Consider the following 19310-nt stretch of genomic DNA (forward strand, 5'->3'; position numbering starts at 1 on the left):
TCACAGCTTCTAAGCACACGAGGTATTTTTACACCCAGCCTTGAAGAGCTTCGGGTCTGTTGTGCTGTTGTGGGGTCTGCAGGAGGCGTTGTCTGTAAGCGAGCACTTTGTGCACCCAGGTACTCCTCTAAAGGCCTCCCAGAGCACGATGCCACAGGCTGTCACCACTCTGGTCATGGCCAGAGCGTAACGTGGTATTTTCCCCTTAATGAAGGTCTCTCGCACAGCTTTTTCCTGTCAGGAGGAGGAAAGGCATCTCGCGGAGCCATTTGTACTGCTTTAATGATACTCGGGGCATCTATCTATCACAGGGCAGGGTTCTGCCTGAGCTCCTTGTTTACCTCGAGTCCATTTATTTATAATATCCTTTCCTCCAGTTCTTGAATCCTTCACCTGCACGAACATCCCCCTTAGATCATCTTTATTGAATGCAGTTAAGTGTAGCTCACGGGGTTATTGAATTACAGGCATGAACTTCCCAAAATGAGATAAATCACGAACGCGTTAGCCCTTCTCTATTAAACACATTTCACCCCGAGGCGCTTTTCCATGCAGCAGACACCATATATCAAGCGCCTGAATACTCAACGTGGCTAATGGGGCTTCTTCCAGGGAGAAGGCAGGCAACGGGCGCGCAGCAGCCGCCTCCGAAGGACGGCTGAAATATTCATTAGAAATAACATCCTCGGCGTGAGGCTCGAGCGGCAGGGGCTTGGGATGGGTTTTGAGGCACATTCGTTCACATCGGGCTCTTTAACAGTGCAGGGGCTTTAACGGGGAGGTGAGGAGGAGTGCCCCAAATCCTAACCCAGCCCCAGCGATGGCAAGAGGACAGCTTCTGGCAGCACCACATTTTACAGCAGGGATGGGTTTGGCTCCAGAGCATCCCCAAAGCCATGGATTGCCTTTTCCTCTAGATTATTGCTTGTTCTCACTTTCCTATTAGCTTCCCTTACCACGGCATCACCTTTGGTATTTTCACAGTCAACATCATTTCAACACATTTCCTTCCCTGCCTTCTGTTTTGATGAGGCTTGGTGGGGATCTTTTGTTTGTTTTGTTTTGTCTTTGTGGATTTCTTTATTTTTTTTCCTATTGCATCACCCTGTCTGAGCTCAAACCCCGGGGGAGTGGGAGGTGTGGGTGACTGTTTATTTGGGGGATCCTGATCCCACATCTGCTAACACCTGGAGCCGGAGGAGCACACGATGGCCAGGACAGCACCGTGGAGCTGATGAGATCTGATCGAGCAGCTGCTTATCGGCCCCGGGCTGCGGAGGTGGCCCCGCATCCATCTGCCCATGCTCTTCGAGAAATGTCACAGCTCTCCCAGCTGAGCCCCAGAGGCAGTACTCAAAATTGCAGATGTTTAAAAACAGATTGTTTTGTCCAGCATGAAAACATAATGCACGGATACCCTACGTACCTGCGCTGGTGAAGGTGGCAGAATGATAGGAGCAGCTTACAAAGGGATTTCCAGGTTCCCAGGCTGCAGCATCAGCGCCTCCATCCACAGAGGGCACAGCGATGCTGCCGGCACCCAAAGGAGAAATTATCCCCGAGGGGCTTTTCTCCAGGGATTACCGGGTGCCTCAGCATCGTGGCTGGGACCCAGAGGAGCAGGTGGCCGATTGAACTCAGCGTGAGGGCTGAGGAAACATGCCTGGTCACGGCAGGGCTGCCACTACACCATGAACTCCAAGAAATAATCCATATCTTTCCTTTGGGATACACAAGAACCAACACGAGCTCCTGCAGGCTCCGTCCCACCTCAGTTATCGCAATTACCCCACAGTGGAAGTGCCAACCTGTACCCGTAACAGCACCACCAGCCACCACAGCTCGCCTCCTGGCAAGCCAAGGTGGGCCTGGGGGAGAAACGGCAGAACTGGGCTCTGCTTCGGGGGCAGCTGCAGAAAGAAATCGATGGGCACAGGTCATTTCTTTACATAAAACCTTCACGTCACGACCCCAAGGCCTTGTTCTCACTAAAAACTGCTTAAATGCGGGTCTGAGCGGCCAAGAGACCGAGGACAAGGTAGCTGATGAGAAACCGGGGCTGCTAACGGCCCTCAGCGAAGGAATATGAAGGAACTCGCTCCTTCTTGTCCTTCTGGAGCATGAACTGAGGCACTTTGCACTGAAGGAAAAAAGGAGAGCCAACAGGGGTTTGCTCGCTCCGCTCCCCGCCTGCTGCCCCAGCTGCAGGAGGAACTTGCCATTTCCACACAAATCACCCCAAAATGCAGTAGGCTCAACTCAGCCACGGCTTCACGACGAAGGAAAACGCAAACTGAAAGAAAATGTATCCCAAACGCTGGCCTGGCACCCGGCAGGGCGCTGCCCCAGGCCATTCAGTGAATTTTTTAGGTGCTTTTCAGTTCATACACACTCACACACACACACAGGAAGGTAAAGGGCAAAGGGTCTCTCGCTCCCTTCCTCGGCCGCTCCTCCCACCTCCATTAACACTGAAACCTGCTCGAAAAGGGGTTATTGCAAAGGATATTTTCTATTTTTGATTAAAGCAGGTGGGTCCTTCCCAGGGACAATAAATACAGGCTGCCGTGGCCTCTGCTGTAGCAAAGAGCCAGGCTTGCTTCAAGCGCCAAGGTAGAAGTGCAGGAGCATATTCCTCCTAATGATCAGATCAGGCCTGTAGCCCCCTCTCAGCATAAGCCTAGAAAATAATTTGTTCTTTAATCAAAGCAAAGACTGGCTCCTCGACTGCAGGTAGCTGAAATACGCTCAGGTTGGCCTAGAGAATTGTTGAGGAAAAACAGGAGAAGTTGAGGAATTGAGTAAGAAACGCTCAGCTGTGTGAGGAAAGACAGAGCCTCGCTGCTAGCTCCCTCACACGAGTTCACAACCATGCCACTAAAACGTTCCCAAAGACGCATTCTTCACCCTTGCCTTCCCATAGCCCTCATATTAAAAGCAAGGGGAAAAAAAGGGACAGGAGGATTTGGGTTTTGTTTGGTTTTTAAATAGCTCAGGAAAATAATGAAGAGCCTTGCCTTCGGTATCCCTAAAGACGGCGTTAAGAAACGTTATTTGATGCGAAAGATCAAATGCAGTTGCCATGACCATGACAAGATCAGCCTTAGCAGCAGTAGAAATACCCTGCCTTCAAGGTATCTAGCAGAGGTTACACCAAGCATTGAAAACTTTTTCTTTACACGACTCTAGAGAAAGACACATCACGTTCATCCCACAGAATGACCAGCTGGCTCAGGCATCGGAACAAGTCCAATAAAAAGAGCTGATTTCCCTGCAGGGCTGCAGCTTGATGAAGCAATCCACAACGTCCACTAAAATGGAGTGAAACGAATGAAGAAACTGCAAATGGGGTAGCAGGCTATTGAGAACTAAATGCACGGAATAATTTGGTTTTACCAGAATCAGTTGATAACGCTGCATCTTCATCTCAAATACCTTTTTCATAGGAAAAATCAATTCCAAGTGCAAACAAATGCCAAGGGTTCTTTGTGTCAGTTGGCAGCATTTCCCTTCAGAAAAATGCAATTAAAGTTCACCGGCTATTTTTAAACAAAGCATGAGGTATCACAATATACTGGTATCAAGTCAGATTTGCATGAATATGAATAGTATTAACTCTCACGCTTTAATATGAATATGCAGAAATAAGAAAGGAAAAAAAAAATAGGCCAACAGGACTTTAATAAAAGCAAAAATTGTACAAAAGTTACTCTTGTTACCAGTATCTGGTAACAGTCTAGAGACCAAGCATGCCAGTTCAAAGTCTACGTGAAAATTTCAGGAAGGAGGAAAAAAGGCTTTTACTGGGGGGAAGGGGAAACAACAAAAGCCAGTAAGAAGCTTAAGGCGCTCCACACAACACCTCTGTACTTCATTTTATTTCTGAAGTTCGGGGAAGTCAGATTTGACTATCCTAAGGCCATTATGCACAGAACTAAAAGTATATTCCCCCTTTTTAAGCAGCCAACTTTGTATTCCCTTTTTCTTTAGTTTCAAGTCTCCTGCCTATTGAAACCTCTTGGCCTTCAGATAATTTCATCTACACTTGAAACTTACCCTTGGTTTGCATTTCAGGCTGGCTACAGATTTGTTTTTTCTTTTGCCCCCACCTCACCTGCACCTCGGTGCATTTTAATGGATCGTACCACTTTATATTCACCCCACATGAAACACTTGCAGAACAAAATCCTGTGTATATTGCAGAAGATATTGATGTCGTAAAACTACGGTGTGGTGTTAGACACCAAGGTAAGAATGAGTTACAGAAACCATAGAAAAAACACTTAAGAAAGGTCTATAGGTTTTGTAGATGAAAAAAAGCTCATCTATAAAACGTAGCTAGCAACAAACCCATGCCCAGTGCATCTCCATCTGATCAATTCGATGTACACCATGTAATATAATGATGTTTTACAATAGCATATTTTTTTTCCTATTTAAAAAAATGCTTCTTGGTAGGGTTAATGGAAGCCTGCCCACCTACAATAAAACCCCTTGTTAAATATTGTTTCTCAAAACACAACCCAATATGTAGGTATGATGGGGAGTGAGGCGCTGTCGATGAAAAGGAACACAGGCAAAGCTCATATGCAGATTTATGAAAAATAAATTTATTACATAACACCTTGTTTTAACAATGTTTGATTTTTTTTTATTCAGAATACTTGCGTCATTCATGTAAAATAGTTTGATACAGTACATTGTATGTAAGTTTTTCCTCATAAATTCTAAGGCTCTCCTAACACCTTGATCCTCTGCTGTAAGAATGGCACCCCTAAACAACGTGCGAACGTTTTAAAAAAAAAATAATTAACTGAATGAAAGTTAAAATTCACTACACCAAGCTGGTTCTCAAAAAATCATGACGAAATATCTGAATGGATGCCGCACCTTTTTAGGAAATATCACTCATGCTTTTTTAATCCCAAAGCATGCTCACAAATCATTAACACCAACAGGAAAAAAATAAAACACTGTCTATGACAATCATTTTTGCTTGTTTGCTGAACCAAACATGTTTATATCAATGACAACATACTTATTTTACTATCAAATAGCAGCTTTAATACCAGTCAAGTCATAGATTTAAAAACAAAAGCAAAAACTCATGTTGGAAATTAATCTTTGGGACATTTGAAATCTCTGGAAAAAATGCAAACGTTTTCATGTTCTTAAAAAAATCTCATTGTAGCAATTGTGTTGGTTGTAAAACATTGATCTATGTGAAAATGAACCAACCCACAAAAGTCACTAAAAATAAATGTCTATCAAAATCATCTCAGTTGGAGTCACGGATAGTTTGCTTTGTTTTTGTTTTTTTGCCATGTTAACACATACTGTATGCTTCAAGTACCAGTCCGAAGATGTTGTGTACTATTGGTCAGAGAAAGTTGTTACATCAAGAGAACTCACCACATACGACAACAAAAATGCTTGCCCCTAGCACATTTCACAGTTTCAACTGCTACAGACTGTCACTGAAAAAAAATGCATCGGTCAGTCTGAACCATGTCAAGTAAACTATGGAAGTAGCATATCCACAACACAAACTGTGCTAGCACTTTCTTTTCAAGTCTAACCCCAAAACAGGTACAATTTGGGAGCCACTGCTCCGCTCCGTGAAGGGTGGTGGGACGTGGCGGTCGGACGCGTTGAAGGTGTGGTTGTACAGTACATTCTGGTGGCCCCAGCCGGGTTCCAGGCAGGCGGCTGTGCAGCCAGGCCCGCGGCGTTAGCAGCAGTGCATTGACAATGTTCGGACGCAGCTCAGTACCGGTGTGTCTGGTGCGAGTACTGTGGCGGCTGCTGGGAGGTAGTTGAGTATCCCATGCTGCTCTGTGGCTGTGATGTGCTTGGTCCGGGGTTGGGGTAGGCAGCATGGGGGTTGGAACGCTGCAGACGGGTGAAAGCAGAGGAAAGGTAACCCTTCATAACACACACTGCTGCAGGACAGCTCGGTCTACCCGCTTATTTCTTCAAGAGGTACTAAACACACACAGTCCCAATGCACCTGCAGGCCCAGGGGGCTTTTCACTTACTCTGACTACAGCATGGGCAGATGCGGGCATCCGAAACACCGGATTAGGAAGTAACAGTCACCACCAGTCAGTAATCCACCCTGATTTACTCTACGCCCTGATTTAATCTACAACCATCATAGGCAAACCTCCACTCAGCCCTCTAGATAGCTACGGTACACCTGCACGATACAAAAAGCTACTGCCTGCCACCTCAGTGGTCTTCTCCACTTGCTGCCTTCCCCAGCTGAGAAGATGTTTTGATATCTCAATATCTAGATCTTATTACTGATGAGCCACTCGGCATTATTCAGATTTTTGGATACAAAGGATATGCTTACCACTCATTTTGTCTGACGTGGGATTAAAGGCTGAGAAAGCTGTAATTGTGTAGGCTGAGGTGCTATCTAGCAGCCTTACAACTACTTGAAGGAGAATTAAAGATGACAGCCAACCTCCTCCCAGTGGAACAAGGTATTTCACAGGAAAACAGCCACAGACTGGGGCTTGGGAGCTTCAAGTTGGACACCGGGGTAAAAAACATCCACTAGGAGGCCAGCACAGTACTACACAACCTTGTGCAGAGAGGCTGCGTAGTCTGTGTCTGTGGAAGCTTTCAGCACTCAAATAAAGCCATGGCTGACCTGATTTAGCATTATCAACAGTTCTGCTTCAAGTCAGGGATTGGACTAGATGGTCTCCAGAGGTGCCTTTCAACCAGTACTTCTATGAATATTTATCAAGCGGGGCATTCGTCACTGCAAGAAGCTCTAAGCAAGCCAGAAACTAACTCAATTTTAACCTAGAAGTTATTGACACAACATGAAGTGTAAAGGAAAAGGACTGCGTGTGGGATTTTCAGTGCCAGCATATGACCATTTAGTAGCATTTAACATACTACACAACTTCGTTCAATTACTGTGCTGTTTCACTTTAATATTAACATTTGCACACACACAAAAACTGCAGTTTTTGGAAACTGCTGTGCAACTTCTTGATATCACAGGATAAATGAGGATTGTTAGCAAAAGCAGCTTGAACTGGGAAATGTCTCCACAGCGAATATTCTAGGACTAGAGTGTAGCTACCAAGACCTGTCTATACCAAACTAAGGTTGAACGATGTCTTGAAAAAGCAAAATATTAAAACAGCTTTAACAATTTCATAAGCTGGAACATAAAATAACAGCTCTTTTTTTTTTTTTTTTCCTGCCATTCAGCATTTAGAACAGAATCTAAAATCAAAAGCCAAACTCTACTTGAGAACATATGCTCACAGGACTGAGCTAACTCTCTCAGGGTGCAGAGCGTAAAGAGGAAGAAATGGCTGGACCAGCACTTATTGCCAGCAGGAACAAATCAGCACCACTGTGCTTCACCATTAACACAGTGACTAAACTTGTGTGACAGCTGCCTTCGCTCTGTCGAGATGGACTGTCACTCCCCAAGTGTCTTTTTGCTCAAGTGTGACTTTCACAAAGGAAACTGGAAAAGATCACAAGTATAACCACTTAAAAACTGACCATTCATGTGAGGTGTAAACGATTTCTGCATCTCTGTAACAGATTTTACAAGATGGGGGCTAATTAAAGAAGTCACACACTTTCATGAAACAGTGCGACAAATGGCTTGTGTTTAAGATAAGACACAAATACCCAGTACTCTTTATAGACCATTCATCACGAGCAAAACCTCAGAGTAGAGGATTGCTCCAGTTCATTTAGTCACATCAGCCTCAGAAGTGACACGTTGCGAAGTTAAAGGAGAAGGCAATGAAGCCTGTATGCTATATGCCTACTATTTTTATGTATAGCAGAAGGAAGTACAAGGTCAACTTGCCCCGCAGGGGACTCCGGAGTGGATGGAGAAGCTGTCTTAGTGTGCCTTGCCCAGGAGATGGCAATCCTTCTTCACAAGCTTCATGTGGGGAATGTGAGCAAATTAAATGAAGAACAAAGGAACAGGTGTTTGATCAAAACAGAGGGCTGTATTGTAATGTTTGTTTGCTGTCTCCTCAAATTGCAGGATCAGAAGCAGAAAATTTGAGGAATTTTTTCAGGGAGACCTGACACCAGCAGCTTTTAACTGCTTTTGTTCTGATGACAGCAAGTTCAGTTTGCTTACCGTATTTTTCAGATGCCTTGATCAAAGCAAAACCCACCCATTTCCTTCATGTAAGATTTCCTTCATGCAAAAGGAGGGGTGGGAGGAGGAGGAACACAGCTTTGTTTGTTTATTTTTTAAACAGCCATGTGTTCCACCTCCTAAAGAAACAGGAAAAACAATTAGTCAGAAGCAGTCAAGTTACTAGTAAGAGTTCCTGAGATAAGAAACAGCATTTATCACTACCTCAAGGCAAAAGTATTCTGCAATTATGTTTGTTTGATGGCTGCCCCCATCTGGGATGGCTATCAGAGACTACAGAAGTTTGGATGAGCATGAACTCAAAACAAAACAACCTTAAGTCCTGCCAAGGCAATTCGAGTCTTCTGTGTTCTCAACCAGCAAACCTCAGCTCTTGCTCACAAAGGTGGAAGCCTGAGTTTGTTCAAACTGCCAAGCTACAGTGGCCAAATGAGGTGAAGAATGTGTAAATAGGGCAAGAAAATGGGGCTCCCTGACACAATACATGCAACCTCTGCATCAAGCTCCCCAGATGCGTGACTCAACAGGACAGGAAGATTACGAGGGTTACCGCTGCATATGCTGACTTAAAAATAAATGCTTAGAAGTAGCAGAGACAGAGAGCTAGAAGTGATGGAAATTGCAGCTTGACAAATTGAAAGATGAATCTCCTGTAAGGGAGTGTTCTGTGAAGCAGAAATCCGACTAAAAGACAGACTGTGTTTATGTTTAGAAGCACCCAACACTGCTGCACAACAGGACGACCGCACTTTCAAACAGTTCTCAACATCTATGTCATTCAAGAAGAACCTGAGAACTGATAAGCTACTGGTGTCTTGGGTTAAAATGTGCAAAGACACCAAGGGACTATAGGAAGGGTCTCACAATGCAGCTCTTGAAACCGACCTTATTTTACATTCCTAGGTACTTGCAAGTTTAGTACAAAGCTGAAGTAGATACATTTCTTTAAGCTAGGGCAATGCCCCAGGCAGCCTTTGAGGACATCTGATACTCTCTCAAGAACAAAGCCTGACCTGTGAGATTCCAATACCCATCGGTGTTTATGGAGAACAGCCCATCAAACTGTGAAAAGAGAGTTGACCACATCAGTTTTATTAAGTGTTCTTTAACTCTCCCTAAGTTTTGTTGTGGCGTGTAAGCACAGCTAAGTGGGTTCCAAACTGTTATTCTTCCTCTCCTAAATAAATAAAAAAGCAACCAGCCTTTTTCATCTTTAACTGAAAACGCTGCCAGTAATTTTTCACTTTCACATCTTTCAATTCCATCCAAGACTCTCTTTCAATTGGCCTTCTACAGCATGCGTGCTACATGAATCAGTACTGAATAGCCCCTGCCTGCTAACCCTTCCACAAATATGCCTCCTCTTGAAGTCTTTTATTCCCCAGGCATCCAAGATCTGCCATCTCTCTGACTGCTCCTATATGCATTATTTAAAATCATCTTCCTTGCTCCTCTCTTGTAATTCCCAGGATTGCATTAACAAAAGGCTCTGTCTTCATCTCTTTTTTTCTCTTTTTTAGTCTCCAAGAGCAATCACATCCAATCCCATAAATTCAAATATCATCCCCTGGGATGACTCAGATATTCTTCCACTCTGGACTCTTCTGATTTGCTAACATTTGACCACAAGCTCAAATGCAGGAAGGTTACAGCAAAGTTTTCCTCAATTTTTTTTTCCTCTGTACACTCCTCCTCCTCTTCACTCACTGATTGCCACCACCTCCCCTGTCTCCTCAGATCTGTAACACTTGGCTTACTCAACCTGGAATGTTGCATGGTCTTCAGTCACATCAACTGTGCCATCCCAAACTCTTTTCCAGTCCATTTGCCCAACTAAGACTCTTGTTCAGACTCTTGCTTCACAGCTTGTTTATTGTAATATCCTTTGCTGCCTACCATTGCAGGGTTTTCGAATCAGAAATGGTATTTTTAGGTCAAAGAGAGCAGTACAACAGGTTCCTGGACCATAATCAGCACTGCCTAATATGAAGGCAATTATCAGTAGCTGTAATAATTTCTGATCCTAATTTCCTTTAAACTGACTGCTAACTTAAAAATCAATGGCATATCAATCAACAGGCACGCCATCAACTAAATGAAGTTGTAGTAATCTGGAGGATGGAAAAAATACCATTTACGGAATTACTTTTTTAGCTTAAAGAAATACTATTGCAAACATGAGAATCAAGCACAGGATATTAAAAACAAAAACACAAACAACAACATACCTGATAGTCTGAGGTCATAATAAGTCCACCTGAGGTAGTGGTAGGAGGAACAACTCTCACTTTTTTCAGTGGGGGTCCCTGTGTGTGACTGTTGTCTTGGTTTCCTGGATGACCAGTTCCGTTAGTATGGTTATTGCCCTGCTGCTGCTGCTGGTTCTTCTCAATTGTTTAAACACAAAGAAAAATTTCAACTCAAAAGCAGTACATGAAAAAACATGAAAACAGGAAATAGTGTGAAAGCCAGTGAAGCGCGATGATACCGTTCTTCCAGTACTTACTTTATCTCCTTTATCATCTGGTTCTTCTTCTGTTAAAAATTCTCGTTTTGGGTAAGGGATTTGACAACCTGCAAAAACACTGCCCCCCAAAAAAGTCTATTTATCACTGTATTAGAACAGAGAGGTTAGACCTATTCAGATTCATACTCCACCCATGCTACTTTCAAGTTGCCTGAGTCAGAGACTGATACCTGTAACTAACCAAAAAGTTTTCCATCTTTATTATTACTCCCATTGTAATACTAAACTTAGTAAACCTGTTCACGTACATTTAAAATTTTACATCACCTTTGATAAACTCATCTAAATTCTGAAGAGTTTTCACTGTTTCTGGTAACTGGTGACTGGAAAAGCACACCACAGAGGTAGCATGAGGTATCTGCAAGGGCACAAAGTGCTGTCTTGAGCTATAGCATAATTCACTGGCTCAGAACTAACTAAAATAGTCCTGTGAACTCCACTGACTACTAACAAAATCACCTGTAACAGAGTTAAAAATATCTAGAAGTTTCATCCGTCAATTCGTATCTAATGGAACAGGTTAATTGCTACTGCTAGTGCAAGCTAAGATTTCTCTGCCTTTAATCTGTAGAATATACTTAAAGTCTCTGTACACCTGTTAGCATTATTCGTTGTGCATTCACATTAAAATGCCAACCTAAATATGAGGAAAAAAGTCAAACACTGACCTAAAACCAGTTTCTGCAAAAGCAAATCACTCACATTACAACACTAAATTACAGAGACAGGTCAGGAGCTGCTATAAATAATTCAGTAGATTTTAGTGAAATAATGTCATTTTTAATTAACTGCTTATAAATATACATACCATGTTTTGTAAATTCTTCCCTAAATAATGGTAGGGAATGATACACAGTATTGCTTTGCTAAAAAGGAACACAGTAATGCTCCCTGGTTAGCCTTGGGGCTGTGTGTGTTGTTCATTAAAAACGAAGTCATTCATTGTCCCTAAATTTTCTTCCTTTTGTAATCTCCCTGCTTAAACAAAAAAAGAGTGTCTAGGGGAAATGTGTTTAAGTTGTTAAGGATGACAGCACAGAGACACAGAGCTGACTCCCCACCACCGCTGAATTTACAACAAAGGCTAAGACAGAAAAATGTAAACTAATTAGAGAGTGTCATTTGGCATTCTGGAGCAGAGAAGTGGACCTGAGGGCACTTAGCAGTTGTCTACACAGATCTGTAGCATGCCTAATCAACCTGTCAGTGAATAACAAGATTAGTGCTGTGACTAATAGGATCAAAGTTCTATAAAGCAAGAGACTAATAAGAATTCTACTTAATTTTAAAAACCTTAAACAACGTTCTAGTGGTTATGGCTCTCTTTGGTTGTTAGACAGTAAGTATTTGGCTCAATATTCACAAACGTTCATAGCAGAGAGCAGACAGAAAGCATGCATTTCTAAAACATCTCTGGGTGTACTGATAGGTTAATAAACTGACCACTTACTCGGATGTGGGAAGCGGATCTTCTAAGAAATAGGGATCCTGCATAGCCTGTTCTGAGGTAATTCTCTTTATTGGATCCATAGTAAGCAATTTCTGAAGCTAAACAAAATTAAAGATAAAAAGCTCGGCATCATCAAAACTGTTTACAGAATCTTCACTGCATTATTCGTGAAAGACAAACTGACACAGATGTGTCTGAAGTCAAAATCCTAACCATTAACGGCAGTAACCACGATTCTTTTCTCTTGTTAAAATAGTAACTCCATTTCCCACTGAAGAACCACCTATTTTTACTTTCAAAGCCTAATGTGCATGGTTAGTTCCAATCACAAATGTTCTAAAACACTCCAATATCCATGACATGCCATCAGTTTTAATGGTCTGTTCACTTCCCACAAGAAGATGGAACACGCACATACTCTACCTGGTTTCTTCAGCTACACCGCACTTAACAGGAAGCTGTTTACCATTTAAAACGTTTAAATTGGAAGCAATTTACCAATAAAACCATTTAAATTAAAATATTACTTAGCAACTGAAAAGCAAAAGTCGTGCCATACTGATTATTGCTCATTACTTAGTATTGCCATATTAGGACATCTCCATTGTCATCCATAGTAATGTAAAAATGCCATATAAAGTCACTCTTCAAAAATCTTTATGCTGTAAAAGAAAGTGGCAATCAGCACATTCAAAAATAAATAAATAAAAAAAACACTTGGCCAGATAGCTTATTACCCACTCCTGCATCTATTTATCTATTCTAACAAACATGGGCTCACATCTGTTTGCTACATGCTGCTCAAAAGAACAGTTGTGCAAAATCTTCACTTTTAGTTGATTTGTTTGTATGACATGATGCACAAACCTCTAGAGAAGTTTAATAAGCTGCCTCCTCCATGAGTATATCAAGCCTGAGCTCTGGGGCAGTTTCACTATCAGTTTAGGAGTGAAACTCAGACTTTATCGTTGTAAAAACTGATGAATCAAGTATCAGCTACGTGAAAAAATATTTTCAAAAATTTTTTAAAAATGGCATGTTTCAGTGACAAAAAGCAGCACAAAAATCCTCAAGTAATATGCATACTTGAAAAGTTATTAAAAATAATAATCTGACCTAGCCAAAACAAAGTGAAGCATTTATATGGAAAGAGTTACAAACATAGCTGCTCAGATACGCAGCCTTTGAGAAATGCTTAGGATACATAGCCAGAAACTCACCTTCACTAATTTAAAATACCAGCAACAGACACGAAGTCTAAATTCAGCACATTAGAGATTGAAAGGTGGCTTTAAGAACAACCATTGTACTGGTTTCCTGTTCTACTCTCATTTTGCAATTACATTAACATTTTCAGAAGCTTGCTGGCCTTTAGACATCTGCCACTGACATTGCAAGAGTGATTTTCAATAATTTCAATAAAAAGCATATGAGAGAAGTCATGCTCTTTCCATGTGTTAAGATTTTTCTTTGGTTCAGGAATTGCAGACCAGAGAGATTTCTATTTAACTCCGGTACTGAATAGCAGTAATGCATTCTGAAATTGTCTGTTACTCAAAAGGATGGTGAACATGCATATCTGTCTCCCCACCCACCCAGTCATTTTGTGAAATACGGTTGTGCTGGACATGCAGGGTATATGGGCACAAGGAGCTGATCTTCAGATAATAACTGGAAAATAAAAATACAAATTCTTTGTTTCACCATGGAATGCAGCATCCAAGGCAAAACTACAGCCTGATGTATTGTCAAAGACAATGATATTTAAAAGAAATGCTACACTTTAAACCTATAACATTTTGTTTAAACAATGCATAGATCTAACCAGATGTGCAAAATATTACATATGCAAACAATCTATTTCACATTTGCTCTTCATACTTTGATGGAGGGGGAAAATAAATAAAAAATAAAATAAAAAAACACATTTTTGTAAATATCTAGTGTCACAATGTATGTCTGAGCTGGTCATTTCCTCTCACTAGTTACTAAGTGAGCATACAAAACCACCATACAGCTAGAGTTAGAAACTACACTTCCTCTCGTCAGCCTTCAGTTGTAATGATATGGTTAAGAATATAATAAATACGTATGAGTACCATCAATCCAGCTTTGTTTTTCACATAATTGACAAGGAGGCACAATAGGTATTTTCAACTCTGAGTCTGCATGCAGTCTTTGCAGAATGTCAGTTTGAGAGAACCAGAATGGCTCTCTCAAACAATTCTCTCAAAGCAATCCCAGGAGCCAGAAAAAAAGGAAAGAAATTAAAAAAAAAAAAAAAAAAAAAAAGAATTGCCAACATGCTGAAAAAAACATCACAAGCATAAATAACATTGCAAAATTCTGGCACTGTATCTAGCAATTGGGTTATAAAGCCCTTCATCACATACTGACATGATGTGAACAAACTTGGTCATAATCAGCAACAGAAAGCAGAAACCACAAAGAAAGGCTAAAGATTGTGCAACCGTTGTTATCACATGGGAGAGATCAAAACTATTTTGTCCCTTTGTTCAGGTGCCAGCAAAGAAGTGAATCTTTCGCTCGCTATTACAAATATTTTATAATAAGAACTGGTCAACTAAAAGATCACCTGACTGAACAACATAATAAAAACACAGTATGCTTTACACAACTTCGTGATGAGCAATAGGACAATACTATGAGCAACAGGACAATCATTGCAGTTTATACGGACCACTGTAATCAAATCTATGATAAAGTATCAAAAAAAATAACCAGGAACAACAGCTGGGTGCCTATTTTCTAGGGCACAAACATTTAAGTAGGAAAAAATAAACTAGGAAAAGATAAAGAGTGGAAAAAAGCTGAAAGCAGGAAGGAGCCAATGTTGCCTCATGTAACACCACTTCTGCATGTGATAAGGGATCATGTGCACTGAAGTCAGTAAAGAAAGAAGAACTCCAGTTTTTGTTGGGAAATAAAAACATTCCATTCTTGGTAACCACAACAATCCATGCATTTACCAGCCCTGGAATTATCAGTCTGGAGTATTTTACAATTGTAGGTGGATGCAAGAAAAATATGATTTTATCTGTGCTGATCCAGAAAGTAACATGGTTGCAAGACAGCTTGTGACACAGGAAGACCTTAGAGTATGTCTACAGGAACTGGTGCCAAGAGATTGACTGAATTACTTCAGGCTCTGATGGAGGGATGTAATTCATTCACCTGCAGTTCAGTTTAGCCTCAACGAGAGCATAAACCTATGATACCTTCCAGTTTTGACAGCCACTGAACAGCTGTGAGATGTTACCTCAGAAAGAGCAGGCTTTTCTAATGGGATCTGATTTCCAGGGTATTATTCCAACAGACAGCAGATAGCAGAAAACTTAGAGGATCCTATTAACCAGTGGGTGTTTTAAGACTGAATAGTAAGTTTCAGTCCAAAAGTTATCCAACCTGTATCAACAGCTGAAAGCTGACAGTATTAAACACCATGAAACGTGAGGGGTCTGCAGGGCTCCATTTTCGGGCCAGTTCTCTTCAATGTTTTCATAAATGACTTGGACGCAGGACTTTAAGGTACACTAAGTAAGTTTGCAGATAACACTGAATTGGGAGGAGCAGCTGACTCCATCGAGGTTAGAGAGGCCTTGAAGAGAGATCTTGACAAATTAAAGAGCTGGGTGATCGCCAATAGTATGAAGTTTAACAAGAAAAAGTGATGGATTCTGCACCTGGGAAGGGCAACCCTGGATATATGTACAGAATGGAGGGCTGAGAGGCTGGGGAGCAGCCTTACAGAAAGGGATCTGAGGGTGCTGGTCAATGGCAAGTTTAGTATGAGCCAGCACTGTGCCCTGGCAGCCCAAAGGGCTAACCTGAGGTGCATCAGGCACAGCACTACCAGACAGGCAAGGGAAGGGATTGTCCTTTGCGCTGTGTGGCCTCATCTCAAGCATCGTGTGCAGTTTTGGGTGCCACAATATAAGGAGGACATAAAACTATCAGACACTGCATAAAGGAGGGCTACAAAGATGGTTGTAGGGTCTGGAGTGGAAGACGTACAAGAAGGTCCCTTGGTTTGCTCAGCCCCGAGCAGAGCAGGCTGAGGGGAGGCCTCATGGCGGCCTGCAGCTCCCTCACGAGGGGAGCGGAGGGGCAGGCGCTGAGCTCTGCTCTCTGGGGACAGCGACAGGACCCGAGGGAACGGCATGGAGCTGGGACAGGGGAGGGTCAGGCTGGGGGTTAGGGAAACGGTCTGCACCCAGAGGGGGGTGAGGCACTGGGACAGGCTCCCCAGGGCAGTGGTTGGTCACGGCACTGAGATTTCTGGAGTTCAAGAAGTGCTTGGACAACACTCTCAGACACAGAGTCTAGGTTTTGGGTGGTCCTGTGTGGAGCCAGGAGTTGGACTTGATGATCTTTGTGAGTCCCTTACAACCCAGGATATAATACCTATCTGTACGGAGGCCACAGCCCAGTCTGCCACTAAGAACATTCCAGCCTCCTGCTCCAAACTGAAAAGAGCAGAGGGAGGCTGCCATGGGAATTTACCCTAGCACCTCTGTGGAAAACAACAACATTCCTTGAATTTGTATTTTACTGTCACCAGTGCTTCTTAGTATAAACGCAAACATACTGAATAAAAATATATTCAAACATTCAAACCATTATCACCCTGTTGTGATACTGCAGAGAGAACAGAAAACACTGTAGGAAGTGTTTTAAGCTATTCTCACATGATTATTTTGTGCCCAATTTTGTAGTCCTATTCAAAATCATATCTAAACTGGCAAGACTGGGAGAGAAATTTCAGGTTAATTTGGCCATAGCACTCACAGTTCTTAAGGAAAGTTAGCTTCTCATTCAGAGAAACTATTTTTTATGAACTGCCAAGATCTGCAGTAAAGCCTGAACTACTCAGTGAATTTTCCTGAGCTGGGTGGTAAAACCTCCACTGCAGACTGGAGAGTGGTGTAACTACTTCAAGGTTAGTTTAAAAAACTGAGCTTTTTAAACTAAGTAGTCTCACCTCTGAGATCAAGAAGCTTCTGTTGTTCTTCTCTCACTTTAGTCCAAAAATAGTACAGTTACTTTACCATTCTAGCTTTGAAACATTTATTCTGAGTTGGAAGCATCAAGAAAGGCAAGATGTCCATTCACAGAAACTAGATATAGTTAAATCCTTTCTTTTTCATATATATAGTTTGTTTCAAGAACTTGAATTTCTTTAAAACATAGAAGAAAAGGCCCAATATAGTAATTCCTAAAACACCATTACACAGGCAATTACATGGCTGATTTTAACTGGAGCCCTAACAAAAAGAATGTTTGTTTTAGGGACAACTACTGTAAGAATACTAAAGAATACTCTGAAGTTTTTGTAAGAAAAATCAATGCACCAGGAAGAGATACAGGAGTTTTCTAAATGAAACAGTCAAATCTCAAGTACAATGTTGGCGGTATTTTTTTGTTTGGTTGGTGGGTTTTTGTTCATTTTGTTATGTGTTCAATAGTGCACAAGAGATAAGCTTAATAATTAATATGTAAAAATGAATGAGTTGAACACTAAAATCAAAACCAAGCTATTAAAAGTATGCAAAGCAGTAAAATAGCTATGAGTTGCAGTGATACTGCAAATATAACTACAAACTTAGTATGATTTAAAGACCGAAAACTTCTAATATGCCTAATGTAGAAGCTAATCCAATGAATGACTCAGAATGAGGATTTAGATTTTTTCTTTCTTTCTTTCTTTCTTTTTTTTTTTTTTTTTAATGAATGCAGGAACTTACCAAGTGGAACGCCTTACTATCTGGTTTAACTTTATGTTTTTCCATATATTTGATAAGGCTGCAGTTGGTATACCTAGAAAAGCAAAAAAAAAGTGAAATTTTTAATATGCAAAGCACTGGTACTGCAAAGCTTTCTTTGTACTCAGGAAACATAAGAACAGGATAGTCATCTTTGCTAATCCACTAAGCAGTGGAAGAAATGCAACTACCAAGACCAGAAGACTGATTAAAAATCATTCAGATACTACAGAAATGCATCTGTTTCCCCTTACATGCTTGTATAATACATATCACATCCACAGAGAAAGCATACTTTTAACCCACATACAGACAGCAAACTATCATTTGGATTTAAATTGCCTTTTAGCCATTTCATTACTCTATCAGTCTGGACAGTTTCATTCGATGCATTTCTAATGGCAGCACACATGGAGATAAATCTTAACACTGTCCTACAATGCACAGATTGTCACACAAACATCCATAAGCTTCTCCCTTTTTTTTTTTTTTTTTTTGAGTAGAAGCTCAGAAATAAGGTTTCTAAATGGTTTCTTACAATAATATTGCAGATGCAAGACACATATATAACACTAAAGCCTCAAATCCCTCAACTTGATCAGCAGGGAAGCAAAAAGGCAACAGCGGTAGGCTCTTAAATGCAGGTATTAGACTCTGGCAATGTGGCAGCAAAACTGTACCATATTCTTTCTTTCCTAAGCAACCCTAGACACCAAGACAGACAACGTTACTCAGTTTGTTGGAAGGTTACTGCATCACTTTTATACATCTCTTGAAAACAAATCATTTCCAGTACCACAGATTTGGAAACAGCTGTGATAAACTGTGCTTAGCCGTCTTAAGAGCTGTCTGGGGTCTTACTGGCATCACCAATTTCACACCTGCCATGAGTCGATGTGTGGCCACTTGTATATGATTCACACCAACTCAATAGTCCGAGTTCACTGTTACAAAGCAACTTACGTTCTCTTTCTTCACAATTTAAGTCATATCCATTTCATTGTACTTGCCTAGTATCTACATAGAAAACAACCTCAGCAACCATAAATGTAGAGTAGGAGGGAAGTATAACAGCCTTCCTTAAGAAAGCTCATCTCAACACAGACTTACGTGTTTCTTCGGAAATCTTTCATTAAAGTTGAATGTTCGGGCATCTTTTTTATGTCTTCCCAATCTTTATCTGCAAAAATCAGTATTTATTAATCATTTTTCTTTTTCCAAAGCACAACACAGGCTTTGAAAGTATCACTGTGACCCTTATTTTTTTCATTCATCTTCTCAAACCTTGCAGCAACTTATTTCTTGGTATTCCTTGGCTCATATTGCTTTATCACCTCTTCACAATCAATCTTCCAACACCTAAGAGATTCCAGTTGTGTGATTAACTCA

The 19310-nt window shown here is 41.3% G+C and overlaps 1 protein-coding gene across 5 annotated transcripts in view; it reads right to left on the reverse strand.

Moving 5' to 3' along the window:
- Window positions 1-4588: 4588 nt before the first annotated feature.
- CDK8 (cyclin dependent kinase 8) overlaps window positions 4589-19310 on the reverse strand; it is a 73216-nt gene continuing 58494 nt past the window's right edge. For 4 of the 5 annotated variants that reach the window (XM_027469483.3, XM_072032662.1, XM_027469494.3 and 1 more), the window contains 6 exons: window positions 19032-19101; window positions 17904-17976; window positions 12139-12236; window positions 10668-10746; window positions 10390-10548; window positions 4589-5892 (listed from right to left, as the gene is read on the reverse strand). In XM_027469483.3, the coding sequence (XP_027325284.1) occupies window positions 5767-5892; window positions 10390-10548; window positions 10668-10746; window positions 12139-12236; window positions 17904-17976; window positions 19032-19101 (605 nt within the window). In that variant the 3' untranslated portion in view covers window positions 4589-5766. The remainder of the gene's footprint in view (window positions 5893-10389; window positions 10549-10667; window positions 10747-12138; window positions 12237-17903; window positions 17977-19031; window positions 19102-19310) is intronic. The other variant, XM_027469486.3, reaches the window with a different exon arrangement.

This window comes from Anas platyrhynchos, chromosome 1 (genome assembly GCF_047663525.1).
Source record: "Anas platyrhynchos isolate ZD024472 breed Pekin duck chromosome 1, IASCAAS_PekinDuck_T2T, whole genome shotgun sequence".
In the NCBI taxonomy this organism is placed as follows: domain Eukaryota; kingdom Metazoa; phylum Chordata; class Aves; order Anseriformes; family Anatidae; genus Anas; species Anas platyrhynchos.